At 37.2% G+C, this 17,480-nt stretch overlaps 3 protein-coding genes across 5 annotated transcripts; 1 reads left to right on the top strand and 2 right to left on the bottom strand.

Annotated features, from left to right (window-relative positions):
- Positions 1-632: 632 nt before the first annotated feature.
- On the top strand, positions 633-4,497 carry LOC113692096 (uncharacterized). Of its 2 annotated transcripts, XR_011815843.1 has the most exons (3): positions 633-954; positions 2,198-3,405; positions 3,993-4,497. XR_011815843.1 is itself a non-coding variant. In XM_027210450.2 (2 exons), exon 2 carries the CDS (start codon positions 2,205-2,207, stop codon positions 3,342-3,344), a length of 1,140 nt encoding a protein of 379 aa, XP_027066251.1. In that variant the 5' UTR covers positions 633-954; positions 2,198-2,204; the 3' UTR covers positions 3,345-3,649. The 2 variants fall into 2 exon arrangements, 1 of the variants encoding a protein (XP_027066251.1); XM_027210450.2 differs by lacking the exon at positions 3,993-4,497 and having other exon boundaries at positions 2,198-3,649.
- LOC140008478 (uncharacterized) lies at positions 3,722-5,968 on the bottom strand. 2 transcript variants are annotated; one of them, XR_011815844.1, is made up of 2 exons: positions 5,679-5,968; positions 3,722-4,307 (listed from the first exon to the last, which is right to left on the bottom strand). XR_011815844.1 is itself a non-coding variant. In XM_072052917.1 (2 exons), the coding sequence occupies exons 1-2, from the start codon at positions 5,837-5,839 to the stop codon at positions 4,000-4,002; spliced, it is 381 nt and encodes a 126-aa protein (XP_071909018.1). In that variant the 5' UTR covers positions 5,840-5,943; the 3' UTR covers positions 3,722-3,999. The 2 variants fall into 2 exon arrangements, 1 of the variants encoding a protein (XP_071909018.1); XM_072052917.1 differs by having other exon boundaries at positions 5,767-5,943.
- A 4,558-nt stretch (positions 5,969-10,526) lies between these two features.
- Positions 10,527-13,053, bottom strand: LOC113693673 (RING-H2 finger protein ATL43). Its single transcript, XM_027212270.2, has one exon. It carries the CDS (start codon positions 12,286-12,288, stop codon positions 10,789-10,791), a length of 1,500 nt encoding a protein of 499 aa, XP_027068071.1. The 5' UTR covers positions 12,289-13,053; the 3' UTR covers positions 10,527-10,788.
- Between the last annotated feature and the right edge of the window lie 4,427 nt (positions 13,054-17,480).

Genomic DNA, 17,480 nt, shown 5'->3' with positions numbered 1-17,480 from the left:
GTTTCTACTTCGCGGTGACAGTTTCTAACATTTTTTTCGTTTATTTTGCATGACGTTGTGACCTTTATTCACGATAATACTAATTTTGAACTTGTGTTTACGAAGATGAAATGCTTTCTTACCGAATAAAATTTTATTGGAAAATAGTTTTAAGGAATAATTTTTTAGAAATTCATTAAACAAAAAAAAATAAAGAAATTCTTTTTGGCTATTATAACTGTCAAAAATAAAAAATAATGGAAGTCGTAGCAGCGTTAAGGTGAGACTCTCCGGCGGCAGTAAGATAAAGGGCACAAGCCCAACCCTTAGTCAGCCACCAAGAGATGGAAATGAGAGGGAAAAAATTTTTATTTTTTTTTCGGCAAAGTACTTATTTTGTATCTTAGTTAATGGATTTTTTAAAAGTAATTAGGACCCCTTTTGTCTTGAGAATAATTCTATTTTATGTGATTAATTTTTTGTCATTTGATTGATATACTGAGTGATCAGGAGAGGATTTTCAAGTTTTTTTTCCTTACCGTCAAACTCATCTTTAGAATCTTTTGTGGCAAATAAAAACTTTATCATATCCTCGTAAATACTATATTGTTCAGCGAAGGCAAGTGATTGTTTTTCCGTCAGCTGACACTTGACAGAGTCATTCACTTTCGATATCGGGAGCAAACTCCATCAGGAAAGTGCTTTACCGACCGTAAAGATTAGGTTGATCCAACTCAATTAACAAGTCATAATCCCGAGGATTAAAAGCCATTTGACCCTACAAAAAGCCCAATCCAGAAAAGGAGAAGGAGCCCAACATATTACCATAAACATTAGGCGGTGGGCGAGGTGCCTTGTGGCAGACGGCTTATAACAACATGTCAGTCCGAGGAAGGGGAAATTTAGGAATTCAAAGCTGCAATAGAAATCAGCGTCCTTCTTTTGTTTTTCCCCACTCAACCGCTTCTGCAAGAGGTATCTTCAGATCTATCTATTGTCTTCCATCGATTCAAACTAGTAATCCACGCACTCGACATGTATGCAAGTGATATAAAAAAAAATTATTTGGCTGTGAACTTTCATTATTTGACAACAAAATTTAGTAGTAGTAAATTAAAAGAGTTAATACGACAAAATATCATGAAAATCAAACAACTATCTGTAATCAGTTGTGTTTTAAACATGTATTTCATTGGTCATGTACGTTAGTGGTTGAGTTAAAGTGATTGGTGGTGAAGAGTTAAAAAAAAAATCTAAAAAAGTGAAAACAATTGAGTTTGTTTGGATAGGAGTTTATTTAAATAATTTATTTAAGATAATTACTGTAGCACTTTTAGCACTTTTTGTGATGTGATGTATGTGAGATAAAAAGATGATTAAGAAAATAAAAAGTGATTGAAATTTGTGAAGTAATTTTTTTTATTTCAAATCTTTCTAATTCAAACACACCCAATTTGCTTCCACTTTAGTTTTATTATTGTAGAGATATCTGCTAACAAACTTCTGATATTCCTGTTTGTTATTTCGTTGTGCATAGTTTTTTTTTTTCGTTTTATTTGAGCTCTTCCGGCTAAAGGCCTCTCCTTTTTTTTTTCTCCTTCCGTTCTATTATTATCTGATATTTTTATTTTTAATTTTCTTAAATTTTGACTTGGTTACGGAGGAGATCAGAGAGCGAATTTGATATTGTTGGTTACACCCTTTTTCGTTATTTTACTTCTGATATTCCTGTTTGCTATTTCGTTGACGCATAGGCTTGTTGCAGTTTTATTTTCTCGTTTATTTGTGCTTTTACAGCTTAAGTATTCTCCTTTGTTTGCTTTTCTATTATCTGGTATTTTACTCTTTTTTTTTCAATCTTTTGTGGAAATCTGAGTTAATTTCTTTAGGAGATGAGACAGCGAATATAATATAGTTGTTTATTCCTTTTGTTTGTTCTTTCGTTGACAGTTACTCTTGCATTTTGCCTTTTTCCCTTTGTCCAGCTCTTTCAAGCAAAGTAGATTTCTTTTTTCTTTTTTGGTGGTTATTTTTATGTAATTTTTCATTTTGAAATCTGATCTGGTCTGATGGAGTGGATGAATAAGCAATTGTTTAATGGTTACTCTTTTCTGTTCCTCCATTTGATAGTTTTCGTTGCAGTTTTATGTCCTTTTTCTATGCATAGCTTGTTGAGTTGAAGATGATATATCAATGAATATGTATATTATTTTGTCAGGCTAAACATGAGTGTACAAGAAGCTGATATGCTATCTTCCCAACCCATACCAAAGAGGCAAAAATTCGAACCTGACAAGCATCTCTTCGTGTGTTTCCGGCCCGTTGTATTTCCTCTCAATCCAATGTGGTATGCTGTGAAGTCTGTTTCATTATCGCATTTGTCTGGCGGTTCATCTGAGCACGACAATCGGCTCCATGATGTGGTTGAATGGTGTGACACGACCTTACCTCATGCTATGGGCTTTTGTTGTGCAGGAGGTATTCTCTATGGTGTTGGTGGTGAAATTTTTGGCGAGGACAGTATTGACCAAAATTCTTTGGTCCGAGAGTTGAGGTTCACGCACCTCCCTCTTGGAGGAAAAAGTTATCTGCATTCTGGTACAAGAAGCTCAATGAAATGGGGGAAGTTTTCTCCCATTGTAGTAGAAATTGGTGGTCTTATCTATGCCCTCTCTCGGCCCCCAATCTTAGATTATGGACGACGTGAAACAGTCTTTGAGGTTTATGATCCTTCAAAAAATGAATGGACTGGTCTAGATGGCCCCCCTTTCTTGAGTCCATTTACTTTTGGTGCTTTCCCTTATTCATACGTGGTTATTGATAAGAAATTATGTGTTTCAAATCTGGCTGGCTCGTGTGCTTTTGACACTGAAAATTGGACATGGGAAGCTTGCGATTTATTTGCTGGTTTCTATGATAGTGATATTATGAGCTCTGAAGAAAAGTACTTTTTCATGGAAAGCCATGAAGATTATAAGTACTATTTAGGTGGTGATATTGGTCATCCATTTCCATTTGTTGAAGATGCCATCTTCTACGAGGGTTTCTTGTTGTGCAACGTGCCTGATTTCAGTCGTCCCTCTGTAGTCGCTTTTGAGATTGTTCGTGGGAAAGTTGCCAGAAGGCTGACCTTGTTGGACAGCAGCAGCATACTGCCCCGTGCTAGTTCTCATTTTGTTGATCTAGGAGGAGGTGACTTCTGTCTTGTTTCCAAAGCAGATGAATGCCCTGAAGAGCTGACAGTTGTCAAGTTTAAGGTTTGGAAAGGTGAAGATGGAGGCTTGGGATGTGCAGATGTGATGGAATCCACTCTTAAATTTAGTGCCCCAGGTCGGTGCTTGACCATCTATGCGTTCGCATTGTGAGACAGAAAAAGTTTCCAAGACTTGGGTGAACCTATTTAGCTATACAGTCATCGCAATTCAGGTAGACATTCCTTTATGCCAAATGGTTCCTTCTCCTATTTGTTCTGGATGTTTCTTCGAGTAATTTTTACCTTCCTATATATAGAGCATATGCAGCTGAAGATCTTTGGAGCATTCATGTCATGTGCTCTTAATGTTGAGATAGGAACATCTCAGTTTCTGCAATTTTGTAAACTAGATGTTGGGATAGGAACATCAATGTCATATATATAAGTATTAATGCGCATTTTGATTGATTGTGCACATATGAACAATGTCATTTATATTGAAGTGCGCAGCCATATCATCAAGTTCTTCGAAAAAATAGAAATAGCACATATGATCAATGTCATTTGTATTGCTTCTTATGTACATTACAACGTAAGCAAAATTGTGCCTCAAATTCACATTTTATATACATACATACATACATGTATGTGTGCCCGCATATGTACAAACACAGCACGCATAGAAATCCCTCATATTTGATCCAAGTCAGTAAATGCCAAAAAGAGAAGTCATAAATGAAAAACCAAGTCAGTAAATGACAAGTCCATAGATCTCATACCAGTTGCTTTATATTTTAATTCATCCAATTTATACTTGTAGCATTCAACTACTGAGCAAAGCAACGGAGGTGGGCTGATGAGCAATGAGGAGATAAGAAGGCCCTCCAGGACTGTTTTTCTGGCTGCTGCTGTTCTTTGGTTTCAGAAGAACAAGCGCTTTCCGCCTCTTCCAGATCTTCTTTCACGTCCAAAGTACCCCGCTGTAGCACTATATTCCACATAACATGAACGTCTTGATATTCACAATTTGCTACATCATCCCGAAGCTTTAAAAGTCCTGTCTGGGTATCACTGCTATTGGAACTTCTGGCTTCAACTCTACCAGTAATGTTCTTCCTGCGTTTCCCATTTCCTCCTGCATTAACCAGGCCAATGGCTTGATGTCAATAATCTGGTCACTGCAATATTGAAGTAACATCTATGGTGAACGTCGAGATAGGAATCTTAGTCCTCCCATGATATTGTGTGTGGATATATGCATGTTTCACAAAATGGTCAAGGTTGTTGTTTGCGAGAACTAGGTAATCAAGGATTGGATTTGCTGATTTTCTTGATCCATCCTCGCTAAGATATAACAGTGCAAACACTTTCATCATCTCTGAGCATGTATGTGATACATGTTTTCTTTTCTAAAACCATTGATAATTACTAAAAGCAAAACCATCATCTAATTAATGAATCACAGAAGAATAATTACAGAAGCAAGCAGAAGAATAATTACTGAAAGCGAGCATGTCACCATTTCTGTCTCTCCTGGATTTCCCGAGTAAAAGCTTTCATTAATACTCCATTTGAAGATCAATGTTCATTAAAAAAGGAGCTAATAATTACATAAAAGAAGGAGAGAATTTTGAGTTGGGAGACCATCCTATGGAGGATATAAGAAGAAAGACCTTTTTCCCTTTTCCATTAAGATTGTTAAGATCTCAAGTCAAATTATTGGAGCCAAAACACAACAGCAAAGAAGGAAGGAATTAGTTCTTGATATAAGCTCCAAGCTAGCCAAGTAAATTACAAGGATTCGTATCCTACAATTTTCATTCAACTAGAAGTTTATTTTTCACAAACTGTGTTCACAAAATGAAAATCAAACGGCACCTAGCTAGTACACTTTTTATTCCTTCGAATTCGTAATAAAAACTTCCAATTGTTTTGGTATAAGAAAAGATTGAAGCTAACCTGAAAAGATGCAATTGCACTGCCTTTAAGTAACAAATAAGTCATCTAGTTGAAAGCAATAAGATAATTAGACAGTTTTACGTAATTAAAAAAAATTAAACAGCAAGTGTAATTCATTATACGTAAAATACTAGAAAGCAAGAGTGCTTTGCCCTAGAACTTTTAGCGGCTTCGAAGACCCCATATATCCCGATGGCTTACGATCCTATGCATGCATGTTTTTTTAAAAAAACTGGAGAAGAAAAGGTAAATAAATTCCTGAAAACCAAATTTTATGTGTGTGTGTGTATGTGTGTATATATATATATAAAATATATATGTATGTATATACATTCTTTTTTACCATAAAATTAGGGTGGCAACTTCTCTGCAGCAGCGAAGGCAGTATCAATGTGAGATTAATGCGAAATGAAATTTCACATTCAGGGGTCACTAACTGATCAGTGTTCTTAAAAACCAACTAAATCAGTATCAACAGTAATATATCAGAGAGGAAATCAAACAATCAGAAATCAAAGAATTGACAACAAATTAACCATCAAAGCACCTCTGGAGGCTAATCAAAGCAAATCGTTGGAAACCCAAGTGAAAACCATATCCATTTTACCAATTGAAGCATCAAAAGAGCAGCTAACCATCTTTACGTGCTTTGAACACTCTGGCAGTGAAGAGAAGCCAAGCCCTCCTGAGCTTTTGCCACCACTCCATCCTTGACACAATAATGTGAAAAAGCAATCTTCAAAAAGTTCAAAAATCAAAGGCACTGCAACAACAGTTGGCAGCTCCTACGATAACCATGTATACAGAGAGAAGAAGATAAAATAGTGAAGAGGTGGATCATGACCATGCATGCGTTTAAAGGCGAGTGACGATGTGATGGATGACTTGTAGAGTTTGAGGTCTGTTTTCTATCTTTTTTTTTTTCTTTTTTCTTTTTTTGCTTTTTTCGGAGGAGGGTGGTGACTAGGATACTATACGAGTACTGTAACTCCCTTTTTTAGTTAATAAACGTGAAGTACAATGTGAAGTGGCATGCGGTGGAGCAGTGAAAGTAGGAAAAGTACACGAGTAGAAGACAGCAGCAGCAGTTAGTTTGCTGGATGCACAGAGAGAAGAGGGACGGTGATTGACGTCGTCCTACCGCCTCACTTGAATCCCCAGCTTCACATATATACATACATACATGTATATATACATATAGATACACATACACACACGTATCCATCCATGTATGCCATTGGAATAGGTACAATGAAATGCTGACGCGATTATGCAATTGTTTTATATATATGTATATTTTACTACATAATTTAATGTATATTTAGATGATTTATCTTGTATACACTGTGACAGTATATACCAATTCAATAGATAAAAATTTATTTTTGATTCATGTGTCTCATTCATTCAATCGCGAAAATATATACACCGAAAGTATATATATGATTTATTTGTATGTATGAATTTTATTTGCATAGACCAATTCAATATATGAAAATTACTGTATTTACTCATCCCTAATTCCCAATCCCCATGTGCACGTATATCTCCATGAAAATTACTGTAATATATGTGCACGTATATCTCCATGCCAATCTGCTTTATTCCTACTTTCCTGCACGTAAGATACGGGTAGCCGCTTCGAACCTCTTGCACGCTGACTTGTTACACTAAATCTTTTCCTTTATTTTTCTTGGCCTCCTTCAGTTTTTTTCTCTTGCATGCTGACTCGTTAGCTCCCGCTTAGTTGGCTGTCGGAGGAGGAACTTCAGCGGATGGTGGGGGGGGGGGGGGGGGGGGGGGGGGGGGTTGCACCGTTGGATTGCGTTTTCTCTCAATCGATTAGATAAGCCCATCCCTCATCTAATTCCGGCTTTCTATTGCATTCAACTTATTAAATGTTAATTTTATTATTTGAAAACAAAAATTGGATGGTGTGATATTATTTTTGAACTTTATATATTTTTAAAATACTTTTACTCTAGTTTTTCATTTTATATTTATAAAAATACTCACGGATACATATTGAATATGAGCGTTCGGGTTTGAATTTACTTTTTCATATCCATAAATATTTATACTTTAGTTTTTCATTGTATGTTCAGAAAAATACTCGTAAACATTTATTGAATATTCAAATTCATGAGAGTTCTGGTTTGTAAATAAAAAATACGCTCCTCTACAATTTTTTTTTTTTCCCTTTTTCTCCCCTTTATTTCATCCTGCTTTAGCATGGTGGTTCAGAGCCCAATTTAAGAGGGCTGCACAAGTACACCTTGCTCATGCCATGAAAAGAAAGTAATAATTAAAATCGAAGTCCTAGCAAATTGCTCCAAATTGATTCGATCAATTAACAAGTATTTGGGTCAAGAAAAATGGATCACAAACAGGTTGGAGTAGTGATTTAAAGTCGATCCATAATCAACAAGAGAAAGCATGTACATCGGGTTTCTTTGGATGGAAGGAAATTCTTGAGCCCTTCGGTCACATAAAGCATGTACGTGGCAACAATACGCATTCTGTCGGTCAAAGCCCACATATGACTGGGGGCATCATATTCTTTTCCTCAATCATCATCTAATTAACAAAGTGAACCGGTACCTATTTAATTGCTGCTTGGGTTAGACGACTAGATAGATACTTTATTTAATTTGATCGAGTTTGATTATTTTAGTAGTAGACAGGAGTAACTTGATTTATGACATCTGACCTACCAAGAATCCTTCCCCAACAGAATCAGCTAAACCTAAAGATACTTGTGATTGTCTTGCTTACGTTTTTTCTTTTTCTTTTTTTTTTTTTTTTTGAGGAGTACACCTATCTTAATTATTGGCTGCTTAAACCCTCGCATTGCATAAACAACGAAGACATAAAAAGCTGATTGCAAGAACAAAAGTCAAATTGTTCACCAACATAAGTTGATTCGGTCAGTAAGAACTAGTCACTTTCTTATAAAAGATTGTGTTGAATCCCGTTGTTAATATGAGAATTGTGTTGGTGGATAATCTGTACGAGTTTTACGAGCGATTTATGGTTTAGAGATCAATGCCCTAACTTGTGATGGTAGTTGGAGTCGAATTTATTTAAACTTTTTTGTTTTAAAAAAATCAAATTATTTCAAAAAAAATAAAGGAATAAAAGGGTAGTGACTGGTTTGGACATGGAATTTAACCTCAAGCTGCTGGATGCTGGCCATTCACCGCCCCATTTCGCAGCCGGCGACTGTTTAATTCCTAAAACATCAAAAGGCATCATCCTTCGAATGAATAGTGAAAATGTTGATTCTCACATAGTAAGAAACAGAAAAACGAGAATAAAAAAAAGTTTAACTAAGATTTTAAAATCTTATTCCTAGAGATTTTAATGCGTGGGTTTAATGGCAAGGACCTTAGACAAGTTAGCAAACACAATCCAATTGTCTTCAAGTGCATGGGTTTTCTACGCACGCTCCTTGACGAAATAAACCACAAATTCTATGAATACAATAAAGAAAATAAGAATAATTAATTTTATGAATATAATAAGAAAAACAAGAATACTACATTCGTTAATGATGTCCTCAATTTATCGCTCCCTTATCTTCTTATTTCTATATTTTAGATATTTTTATTCTTAATTTGCGTGAGCCTTTGTGAATTAAACCCCCCGTAATTTGACTGCGAATCTTTAAAATTTTAAGTGATACAAAGTAACAATTGTTAGAATAATTATGTAAGTTAAAGTTTTAGTGATGCTATTAGAGTCTGTAACTCTGAATCTAACAGTGGAAAAAAAAAAAGAAAAATATTAGGAGGATGTACAAAAAAGAATCGTAAGGTGGATGCTTCGAATTGTATGCTACTACAGCCTACGAATATAAACGGGCAGCAAACTTTTGTCTAATTATGCTTGTTTTTTACAAATAAAGTAGAGTTTATTGTTTTATGTCGTTACTAAAAGAATAATAACTCACGTTGACCCGACAAATAAAATCACTTTCTTGTGCCAATGTCCCCTAATCTCCTCGCTAAACAACATTAGAAAATTTGGACAGCTTAACAGCACCCTTCCCAGTTCCCTGCCCTACCAACATCCACTTTCTCAAACCCAAAAACAAGTACTAGTTTAATTTGGTTAAAAAAAAAAAGCCCAAAAGACAAGAATAGTGAGAAACAGGAATACAATAGTTACTTTACTTGCTACTAATATTAAATTTTGCAATTTCATTATGCTAGTACTTAGGACAAATGTTTTCATCTTTTTCTTGAGATCTACCACTCCTCTCGGCTCTAATTGGCTTTTCCATTGCCATTGCTACAATATAGTAGCATTTGCCTAGCAAATCGTGCAGTTCATTTCTGAGTAGGGTATGCATTTCACAGATCTTCCCAGTTCCCATCATGACCATGATAGATGAGCCGCTTTCCACTTTCCTCCCTCTATTAAGAAGAAGATGAAGAAACATCCTTGACATGTCACCCCAAACAACTCATTGTCTACCACACATGACCCACCCTCCATCAATACAAAATTTATTTGGCTAAGTGTTCACCCGCTCTAACCACTTGGCAGGGGTACAAACGACTGGAATTTAATCGAGTAACCCGTGAGTTTGCTCGATTAAAACTCGAGTTCGAACTTACATCAACTGAATTCGAGCAGGTCGAACTACTTGACGAATCGAGCTCGAAAACCCATCAAACTGAATCGAGTTTCACATATGTATATGTTTTTTTAAAATTTTTTTATTTATTAGTATAAAATATCTATTTTGTCCCTTGTTTAAAATTATATAAAATATAAATTTATATTTTTTAAATTTGATTAGGCTTGATTGAGCTCGATAAGCATGAGCTCGAGTTTGAACTCGAGTAATACAAACTCAAATCAAACTCAAACTTAAACTTGAGTTTAACTTTCAAGAACTCGATGAGCTCGAGTTCAAGTCTAAGTTTTTTAACTCGAGTCAAGTTCGAGTAGTAGTGTACTACTCGAACTCAACTCGATTCGATTACACCCCCTATCACTTGGCCGGACAGATAGTTAATTGAGAGTTGAAAATCACACGCAATTCAGAATTGTGAAATTATTGTGCAGTTAATTCGCCTAAAAATATATCCAATTAATGAGAAGTATTATGCCTTGGTTGGATTTGATTAACAGCAATGGTAACGGTGAGACAGATTATGTATTGTGTAGGTTTTGAACCTTCCGTGTACAGTAACAATGATTCCATCTGCAAATTGTGAAGATGGACCAGCCTTCATTCCTCCTAGCGAGTAACCCTGTACATGGGTCTCTGGTGATCGGTGAGGCGATTCACCCATACTCCTCGAGTCTTAACAAAATATATACTCTACTCCCTGTGTATGACTAACCAAGGTTTGGTTTTTGTCGATTTCGGGCACATCAAATATAGAAGAATATACCCCATATCTATTGATCTTTTTCCCCCTTCGGTCGTTTAACATGTCAGCCCATTTTGGTAATACATTCCGACATCGAACATTTTTTACAATTTCAGCAACACCACCATTTTCATTTTCCACCCCAAAAAAACCTATTGCGTGTGTCTAGTGTCCCAAAATAAAAAATAAAAAATAAAACCCAAGAAAGAAAAAGATCAAATACTACGTAGGAATTACCATTACTAAATACTCCCTCACTAATGACTGCAGCTAAACAGCATTAACAGACGATGACGAACTTGTTCTATGTACAGCTGGCTGATGTTGGTGGTGGTGATTGTGATTGTGATGATGGTGATGTTGCTGATTTTGAGATTGAGAAATCCAAGCCATCCACCTCGATACAGCTCCTGCCTGTCGTTGTTGTCTTTGCAGCCGCTGCTGCTGCTGATGCTGTTGCTCGTCTTCATTACTCCTAAACCTACTCATCCCCGTGATTTCCGACACGCTTCTCGTATTTATTACATTCCTGCCACCGCCACGACCACCACTACTACTATTATCACTACTCTTCCCTGCATTAATTTCCCCACAGCCAAAGCTACTACTCGAAAACGACGGCCTCGATCCTCTGGACCCCGAGAATCGACGGCTGTCGCCCAAAATCATTTCCGACCGCAGAAACAGCAAATCCGACGGCTGTACGTCGCTCCACCTATGGTTGGGCCCATCTGCTGTTTCTACTTCCGTTCTTCCCCCGGAAATTATGATCCGGTGCTCTAGCCGCCTTTGTTCCGCCCCACTCCCACTCCCGCTCCCGCTTGTCTTATCCCCCAACAGCAGCTCGTCTTTTCTGGGACGGTCAAAGCAACCAACTCCCACCATCTCGCTGTTTCGTTTCTTCCTGGAATTCCAGCTGTCCAGCGACCTTCTCGCCCCAAACGACGTCGCCGCCGCGTCACCACCCCTGGGTGTTTCCGCAATCACTTCCAACGAATTCCCAGCGAACGAATGTCTCCCGGACACCCGGGAAATGCTGCCCAACTCCGGTGTGGGATGGTTCACTGATGAGGACTTCAACGGCGGGGTGTCGGTCTGATACAATACTCTATTATCTTCCACCAGCAAGATGTCTTCCGGGTCGACCCGATAGCGGCAGAGAGGGCAAGTGGAGTGGGCATCCAGCCAAGTATCCACGCACTCGACGTGAAATGCATGTTTACATTTTGGCAAGAGTCTAAGAACTTCGGTGTGTTCGAATTTGTTCAGGCAAACAGCGCACTCTAGCCCGTCTTTTTGACCCCTCAAGGATGCGAAACGGAAAACAGGGAGCGATTCAATCACGGCCCTGCCTATGCCGGAGTTTTTCCGAGCAGCAATCGCGGGATATCCTATTCTGGAGGTGCTGGAAAAGGGGCTGTTATCCCCTCCTCTCCTGCAGTGCTTAGCGTAGAGGAGTAATAGAAATGTTACTGAGAAAACGGTGGTGAGAACTCCTACTATCACTGCTATGCTAGGCCTGAATGGGGATCCCTTTGTTCTGAATGAAAGTTGGGGTGGTGGAGCGAGTGGGGTTGGGGAATTTCCACTACTTTCCCCGTCATCATAGTATGCAGTAGAAGTCATGCTAGTACTTGTTGTTGTTGTAGTGGTATTAGCTAAGGCAATTAGGAAAGAAAAGTTCGACATGAATAGGAGGAGGAGGAACAAGGAAAAAGATGGCCAGAGAGAGGGCAGTAGGCTCAAGAAATTACTAGTAGATATGCCCATCCCTACCGGCTCCTCCCGTCCCGTGTGCGGGAATGATGATAATGAATCTTTGGAATTGAAGAAGAAATATGAAACTAGTTTTTGGGAGAGATTCGACAAAATGGGGTCATATGGCTAGACTACAAAAGAGACAAGACAAGTGCTCCGGAAGGACATCTTGTTCTCGATCCAGCATAAAATGGTTCTAGTACAGATATCAATATGCTACTATAACAATAATATACCGCAACAATTGGTAGTTAATTAGGGGTAGCGTGTCTGGTGACAAGAAGATTTGGACATTTTCAGGCAGCGATGAAGGGCCTTTCACTTTCCTTCTACTTTTGCCTGTTCAACAACAGAAAAAAAGAAGCTTCAATTGTGCTCTGTTGTTTTAAGAATCAGAAATTGACGTGCCTTTGCTGGCATGTAGCCGCCGTCTTGACATAGTTCTTCTTAGGTTTTGAATGTCTGTACCTGTAGAGCGGCACATTAGCATTAGCAAACAAGACATGATGAAAGGTGAAAGTGAAGTGAGTGAAGGAAAAAACAAGAAAATTTTTTGGGGAGAGAGTTTGATGTGTTAGCTAGGAGAGTGGATCCATCTGAACCTCAGCCACAGCTACTAGAGCTGAAATCAAATAACCGTGCGGAGCTTTAGTAGACAAATGAATCCTAACATGTGACACATGGCTGGTGAATTTACTGTCCAGCGGTTAGGCCACAAATTGGCCCCTTTGGCTTTCTTATGATAAGGGGGTGTCTGTTTAATACGGCTAGTACAAGTTGATTATGTGGAATTGCGGATTCTGTCTATTTTGTATTGTCGCAGTAACTTTCATGTGTCCGATTGTGCAGGCAAAAGGACAGTAGGAAACAAGTACGACAAAAAAGAAAGTTGGGCATAAATTCGAGTTCATCTTTTGGTAGCACACGGGATTGTAGCATAAATAAATGCGGAAATGTTACCTCCCTGGCTGATCAGAAAAGTGGGGTTCATCTTTTTGTGAAACTCTGACAGTTTAGGGTAATTAGTGTTCAATAATACCACGTGACTACTGATGCCATCTCTCCTAACTCTGAAATTGGTTTAAAAAGGGAAAATTTCACAAATCTCCCTTGAAATTTTTGACAATTTCACTCGGCTCCTTTGAGGTTTAAAAAATTACACTAACTTCTCTTTGTGTGATAATATGACTATAATGTCCTTCACTTAATAGATAATTCACAATATGATGCAAGGGTTAAATACAACCAAGAGAAAAAAAAATCCTATTTTTTCTATTCTCCACCAATAGTCATTCTTTCCTTCTTTTCTTTCTCTCACTCTTATAAGCCAACGATTCTTTTTTCCTTTTTCTTATTGTCCATTTGCCTTTTCTTTTCTTTTACTTTTTCTCTATATCGACATCTCTGTTTATCTTCATGATGACCTACCGTATCATAACTATCTATGTTTACTTTATGAATATAGCATTATTTTACTTGCAGGAGTAGATTTTATTGTCAATTAAAGAGAAATGAATATGCTTATAGTGATGATAAAGAAATAAATAATACAATTGATAACTAAGAAACATGGAAGAGGAGGAATTAGTGGAAAAATTGTTGGATTGATTATTATCCTGAAAACTTAGGATATTAATAAATGCGTTTGATTTTTTTAATTTGATTAATATTGTTGGTTTTGATTTTATTATGGATGGCTTTACTCTATTTTACAATGTTAATATATATTTCTATGGAGTTCGGAGTATTGTTCTACTGATGGTGATAGGTTAGATTATTATTTGTTTTGCGACAACGTTAGATATTGAATTGAAGTTTAGAGTGTGAGTTTGATTGTTGGTTATCATTTGAGAATTGATTTTTCAAAAACATTTAGACTGAGATGATATTACAAAACAGATGTTGAGATTTTTGGAACTGCTAAAATTCTTAAACCGTTCAAACTATTTATTTAGCAGGTTTGTCACATGTTTGATGTGAGAACCCGTAACTTTCTCATTTTCTAGGTTTTATTCTCTTTAATGACATGTTTTCTGCATTTTCTTTATTAGGAAAATTTTCCCAATAATTTTTATGAGTAAATATAGTTTTTAAATGATTTTCTAGTATCGGTTAGTTTTTGAGAAATTAAGAGCGTATACCGGACGTGGGACCCGCTAGTGTGAAAAGTTCGGAAAAATTCGGCCAACTAGGTTAAATTTTGGATACTGGGTTTAAATTATCGGGTGCTAAGAGATAATTAGAGGTTACCAAGTGGATTGGTGTGAGAGGAAACAAAGTGATAGCTATGCATTTAATGAAGTGACAAGTGTCACTTAGAGATTGGTTGTACTTTATGACTACTATTCACCTTTTACCATTTGACCAAATAAATAAAAAAAAAATACAAAAAATTCACCATTTTCTTTCTCTTCTTGGCTGGCCACTTCAAGCAAAAAGAAAGGGAAAAACTCTTCAAATTCTTGCTTCCATCTTGCTCAAATTCAACAAACCAACCATTTGATCTTGCATTTGTTCCATAAAACCACTTCACTTAGTGATTGTGAGGTGTTTAGTGGAGTTGTTTGGAAGGCTAAGGTGATTAGTTGCTCTCTCTCTTGTATTATTAAGGTGAGTAGTGAAGGAACCCCTCTTCTCCATCTAATGATGTTTAATTCATGATTTGTGGTAGCCTAAGAGGTAATTTTGTGGATTATATCTTGATTTTGGTTGAATTTGGTGAAGTTTTATATTTATTTGTGATTTTTCTGTTTTCATATGATTATTTTTGTGTGGCCATGTATGATGATTGGAAATGATATTGAAGGAATCTAGAAGGTGGAAAGTGTGGTTAATTGCAGAAAATTTCTGTTTTGGAAGGAAATTTGGAAAGTTAGGGTTTCATTTCCTTCATTCTGCCTGACACTGTTCATCATAGTTAGAGGTCGAATTAGCCTTGGGTTAAAACATGAAAGTTGTAGGGAATGATATTTTAGAGTTTCCTATAAAATTTCAGGCCAATCGGAGTAGCGTAGCTTGTGAAAAGATCGAAATACCCCTGCTGTCATGTTTTTACCCGAACTTGAGAATTGCTTCTGTAATTGGTTAATTTGGTTGGGAATACTTCTGATTTGGTTGTTGATGTCTTCTGAAGAAATGTAGCCTGATGTCTTAGCTTTCGGATGGCTTTGGAATCACTTGATTTGGACTTAGGTAACCTGAATTACAGTTTGTCAACCAGAATATGGTTTGTTCACCTGTTTTGCGGTTCTGGTTTAGTATTCTGAATTTTTGACCTAGTTGCACTATGAACTGGACTGAGTGATCTTCTACAACATTGTATCCCTATCTGTTAGCTTCGAAACGGTGTATCTTGCACCTCTATCCGATAATCCTAGTGCCAATGGTGCCAAAACCGCAAAATGATGTCAAAAACTGTTTTTAGGGTTTAAAGTTTAACTTCATTTCCGGACTTTTCCCTAGCTTGAATTGTACTTGTACTACTTGGAGCCTATTGAATGGCTATTGAATGAAATTATTTTGTGTGTGACTTTGGGAGTGATTGAGGAAAAAAAAAGGAAGCCTTGATGACTGGAAAAGTAAGCAAATTTAGGAGAGGTGCTGTCCAATTTTCTAGGCCGTTTGGTTCCTTTAAGTTTGAATTGCCTTTTGGTAGAAATGAAAGGCTTTTGGGTTGTTTGAGTCTAGGTCTTCATGTTATCTTTTCGTTCCCAAAAATCATGTTTTGCACCCTTGCATTAGTAATTATTTGACGAGGCATACGACTAGTAGTCGAGCCTCACATGTGTATTCTATTTACTCGATTTTGGAAGTGGAACCTTCAATTGTTTTATTTTGGTTCTTTTAGGGTTTCTTGGCGATTAAATCCAGTTTGAAGTGAAAATTTTTAAAGTATCCGTACTTGAACCGGTGAGTGTACCACTCCCCTCATTTGTTGTTTAACTCAGTTTCGGTACATGCAATCTGTGATATGAATGTCTGAACTATCCGTTTATTTTGTTTGAGATGAGGGTGTACTTTATCACACTCGTTCTCTTGTCTGGTCATATGCTAATTTTTGGTGCGAATCTGAATCTTTTATCTGTATCTGTTATCTATGTCTGTATTTGTATCTGTTCTGATGTCGTTTGGAAACTGTTATCCAACGACCTTTCTGTGACCTCTGAGCTCAAAACCTGTGGTTAGTTACTCGAGTCGGGCCGGCAAGGGTCTGGTCGATTAGATAACGAACCACGGTAGTTTGTTTTGGGATCTTTGGGTATTGAGACTCTTGATTCCGGTATACTCGAGTATTATCATTTCTGAACTGATTGGAGTTCGGGCCCAGTAGAGGTATGTGGGTGGAAGGAATCGGAGAAAGTATAGTCTACGGTATTGGTTACTTCTTCAATGTTGACGGAGTGTCAACTATTATTTCGATCAAGGTTCGGTGAAGCAAATGGAATTTTGGCTCCTGAGAGCCACCCGTATCCTTTCTGTCTATGGTGTTTGTTCACTTTTTTATTTGATTCGCATATGTGACTAATTGAATATAAAGTTCCACTTTTCTTACTTGCTATTATTTTGGTACCTCATTGAGCGTAAATTCACCCCCTTCCCGTTATCTTTGTTTTCCTTACAGAGAACCACTTTTGAGGCTAAGATGTTTTGAAACACGAGTCGAGCTAGTTTTAATATATTTTGTAAAGCTCCTCGATAGTTGGAAAATCCTAAATGTATTTTGATCTAATTATCTTCTTTTTGTTTCGTAAATTACAAACGTATGTGTATAAAACTATTTACCCTGTTCATGTATCCTATTCGGATTGGGAATGTTTCCCCGAGTTATATGGCCATATCTGTATTTGTTTGGCTCCTAGTTGGATGGTGACGTGGCAACCACTATTCATTGTAGTTTCGATTTTCGTTTTGCCATTTGGCGACTTTGAATTGTTTGAGCGCGCTATTACCTTCCTGAACGTTTTCGATTTCCTTTAACTGCTCGATAGTCCTGACGAGAGTTGGGCAGGCAGTCCGCTAACCCCTTTGGTACGCCTTAGGGGAAGGTGGGACTGTCACATTTGAAAATAATTAGATTTGGTATTGTAGTTTGAAATGTTTGTTTGGTAGTGGTGCTGTTGTAAAATTGGGAGAAGGTGTTGAGAAAAATAGTTTTCTTTTGTTTTTTTATAGAACAGGGGTAGTTTAGGGTGTTTGAGGAAAAA

Source organism: Coffea arabica, chromosome 6c, assembly GCF_036785885.1.
Source record: "Coffea arabica cultivar ET-39 chromosome 6c, Coffea Arabica ET-39 HiFi, whole genome shotgun sequence".
NCBI lineage: Eukaryota > Viridiplantae > Streptophyta > Magnoliopsida > Gentianales > Rubiaceae > Coffea > Coffea arabica.
This window is presented reverse-complemented; position numbering and strand designations above follow the sequence as displayed.

Excerpts from the sequence above, each read along its gene's own strand:
- LOC140008478 (XM_072052917.1), bottom strand. The coding sequence starts at position 5,839 with ATGGAGTGGTGGCAAAAGCTCAGGAGGGCTTGGCTTCTCTTCACTGCC. Across the intron at positions 4,308-5,766 it reads GTTCAAAGCACGTAAAGATG|GAGGAAATGGGAAACGCAGG; the intron begins GTTAGCTGCTCT and ends TGGTTAATGCAG.
- LOC113692096 (XM_027210450.2), top strand. The coding sequence starts at position 2,205 with ATGAGTGTACAAGAAGCTGATATGCTATCTTCCCAACCCATACCAAAG.
- LOC113693673 (XM_027212270.2), bottom strand. The coding sequence starts at position 12,288 with ATGGGCATATCTACTAGTAATTTCTTGAGCCTACTGCCCTCTCTCTGG.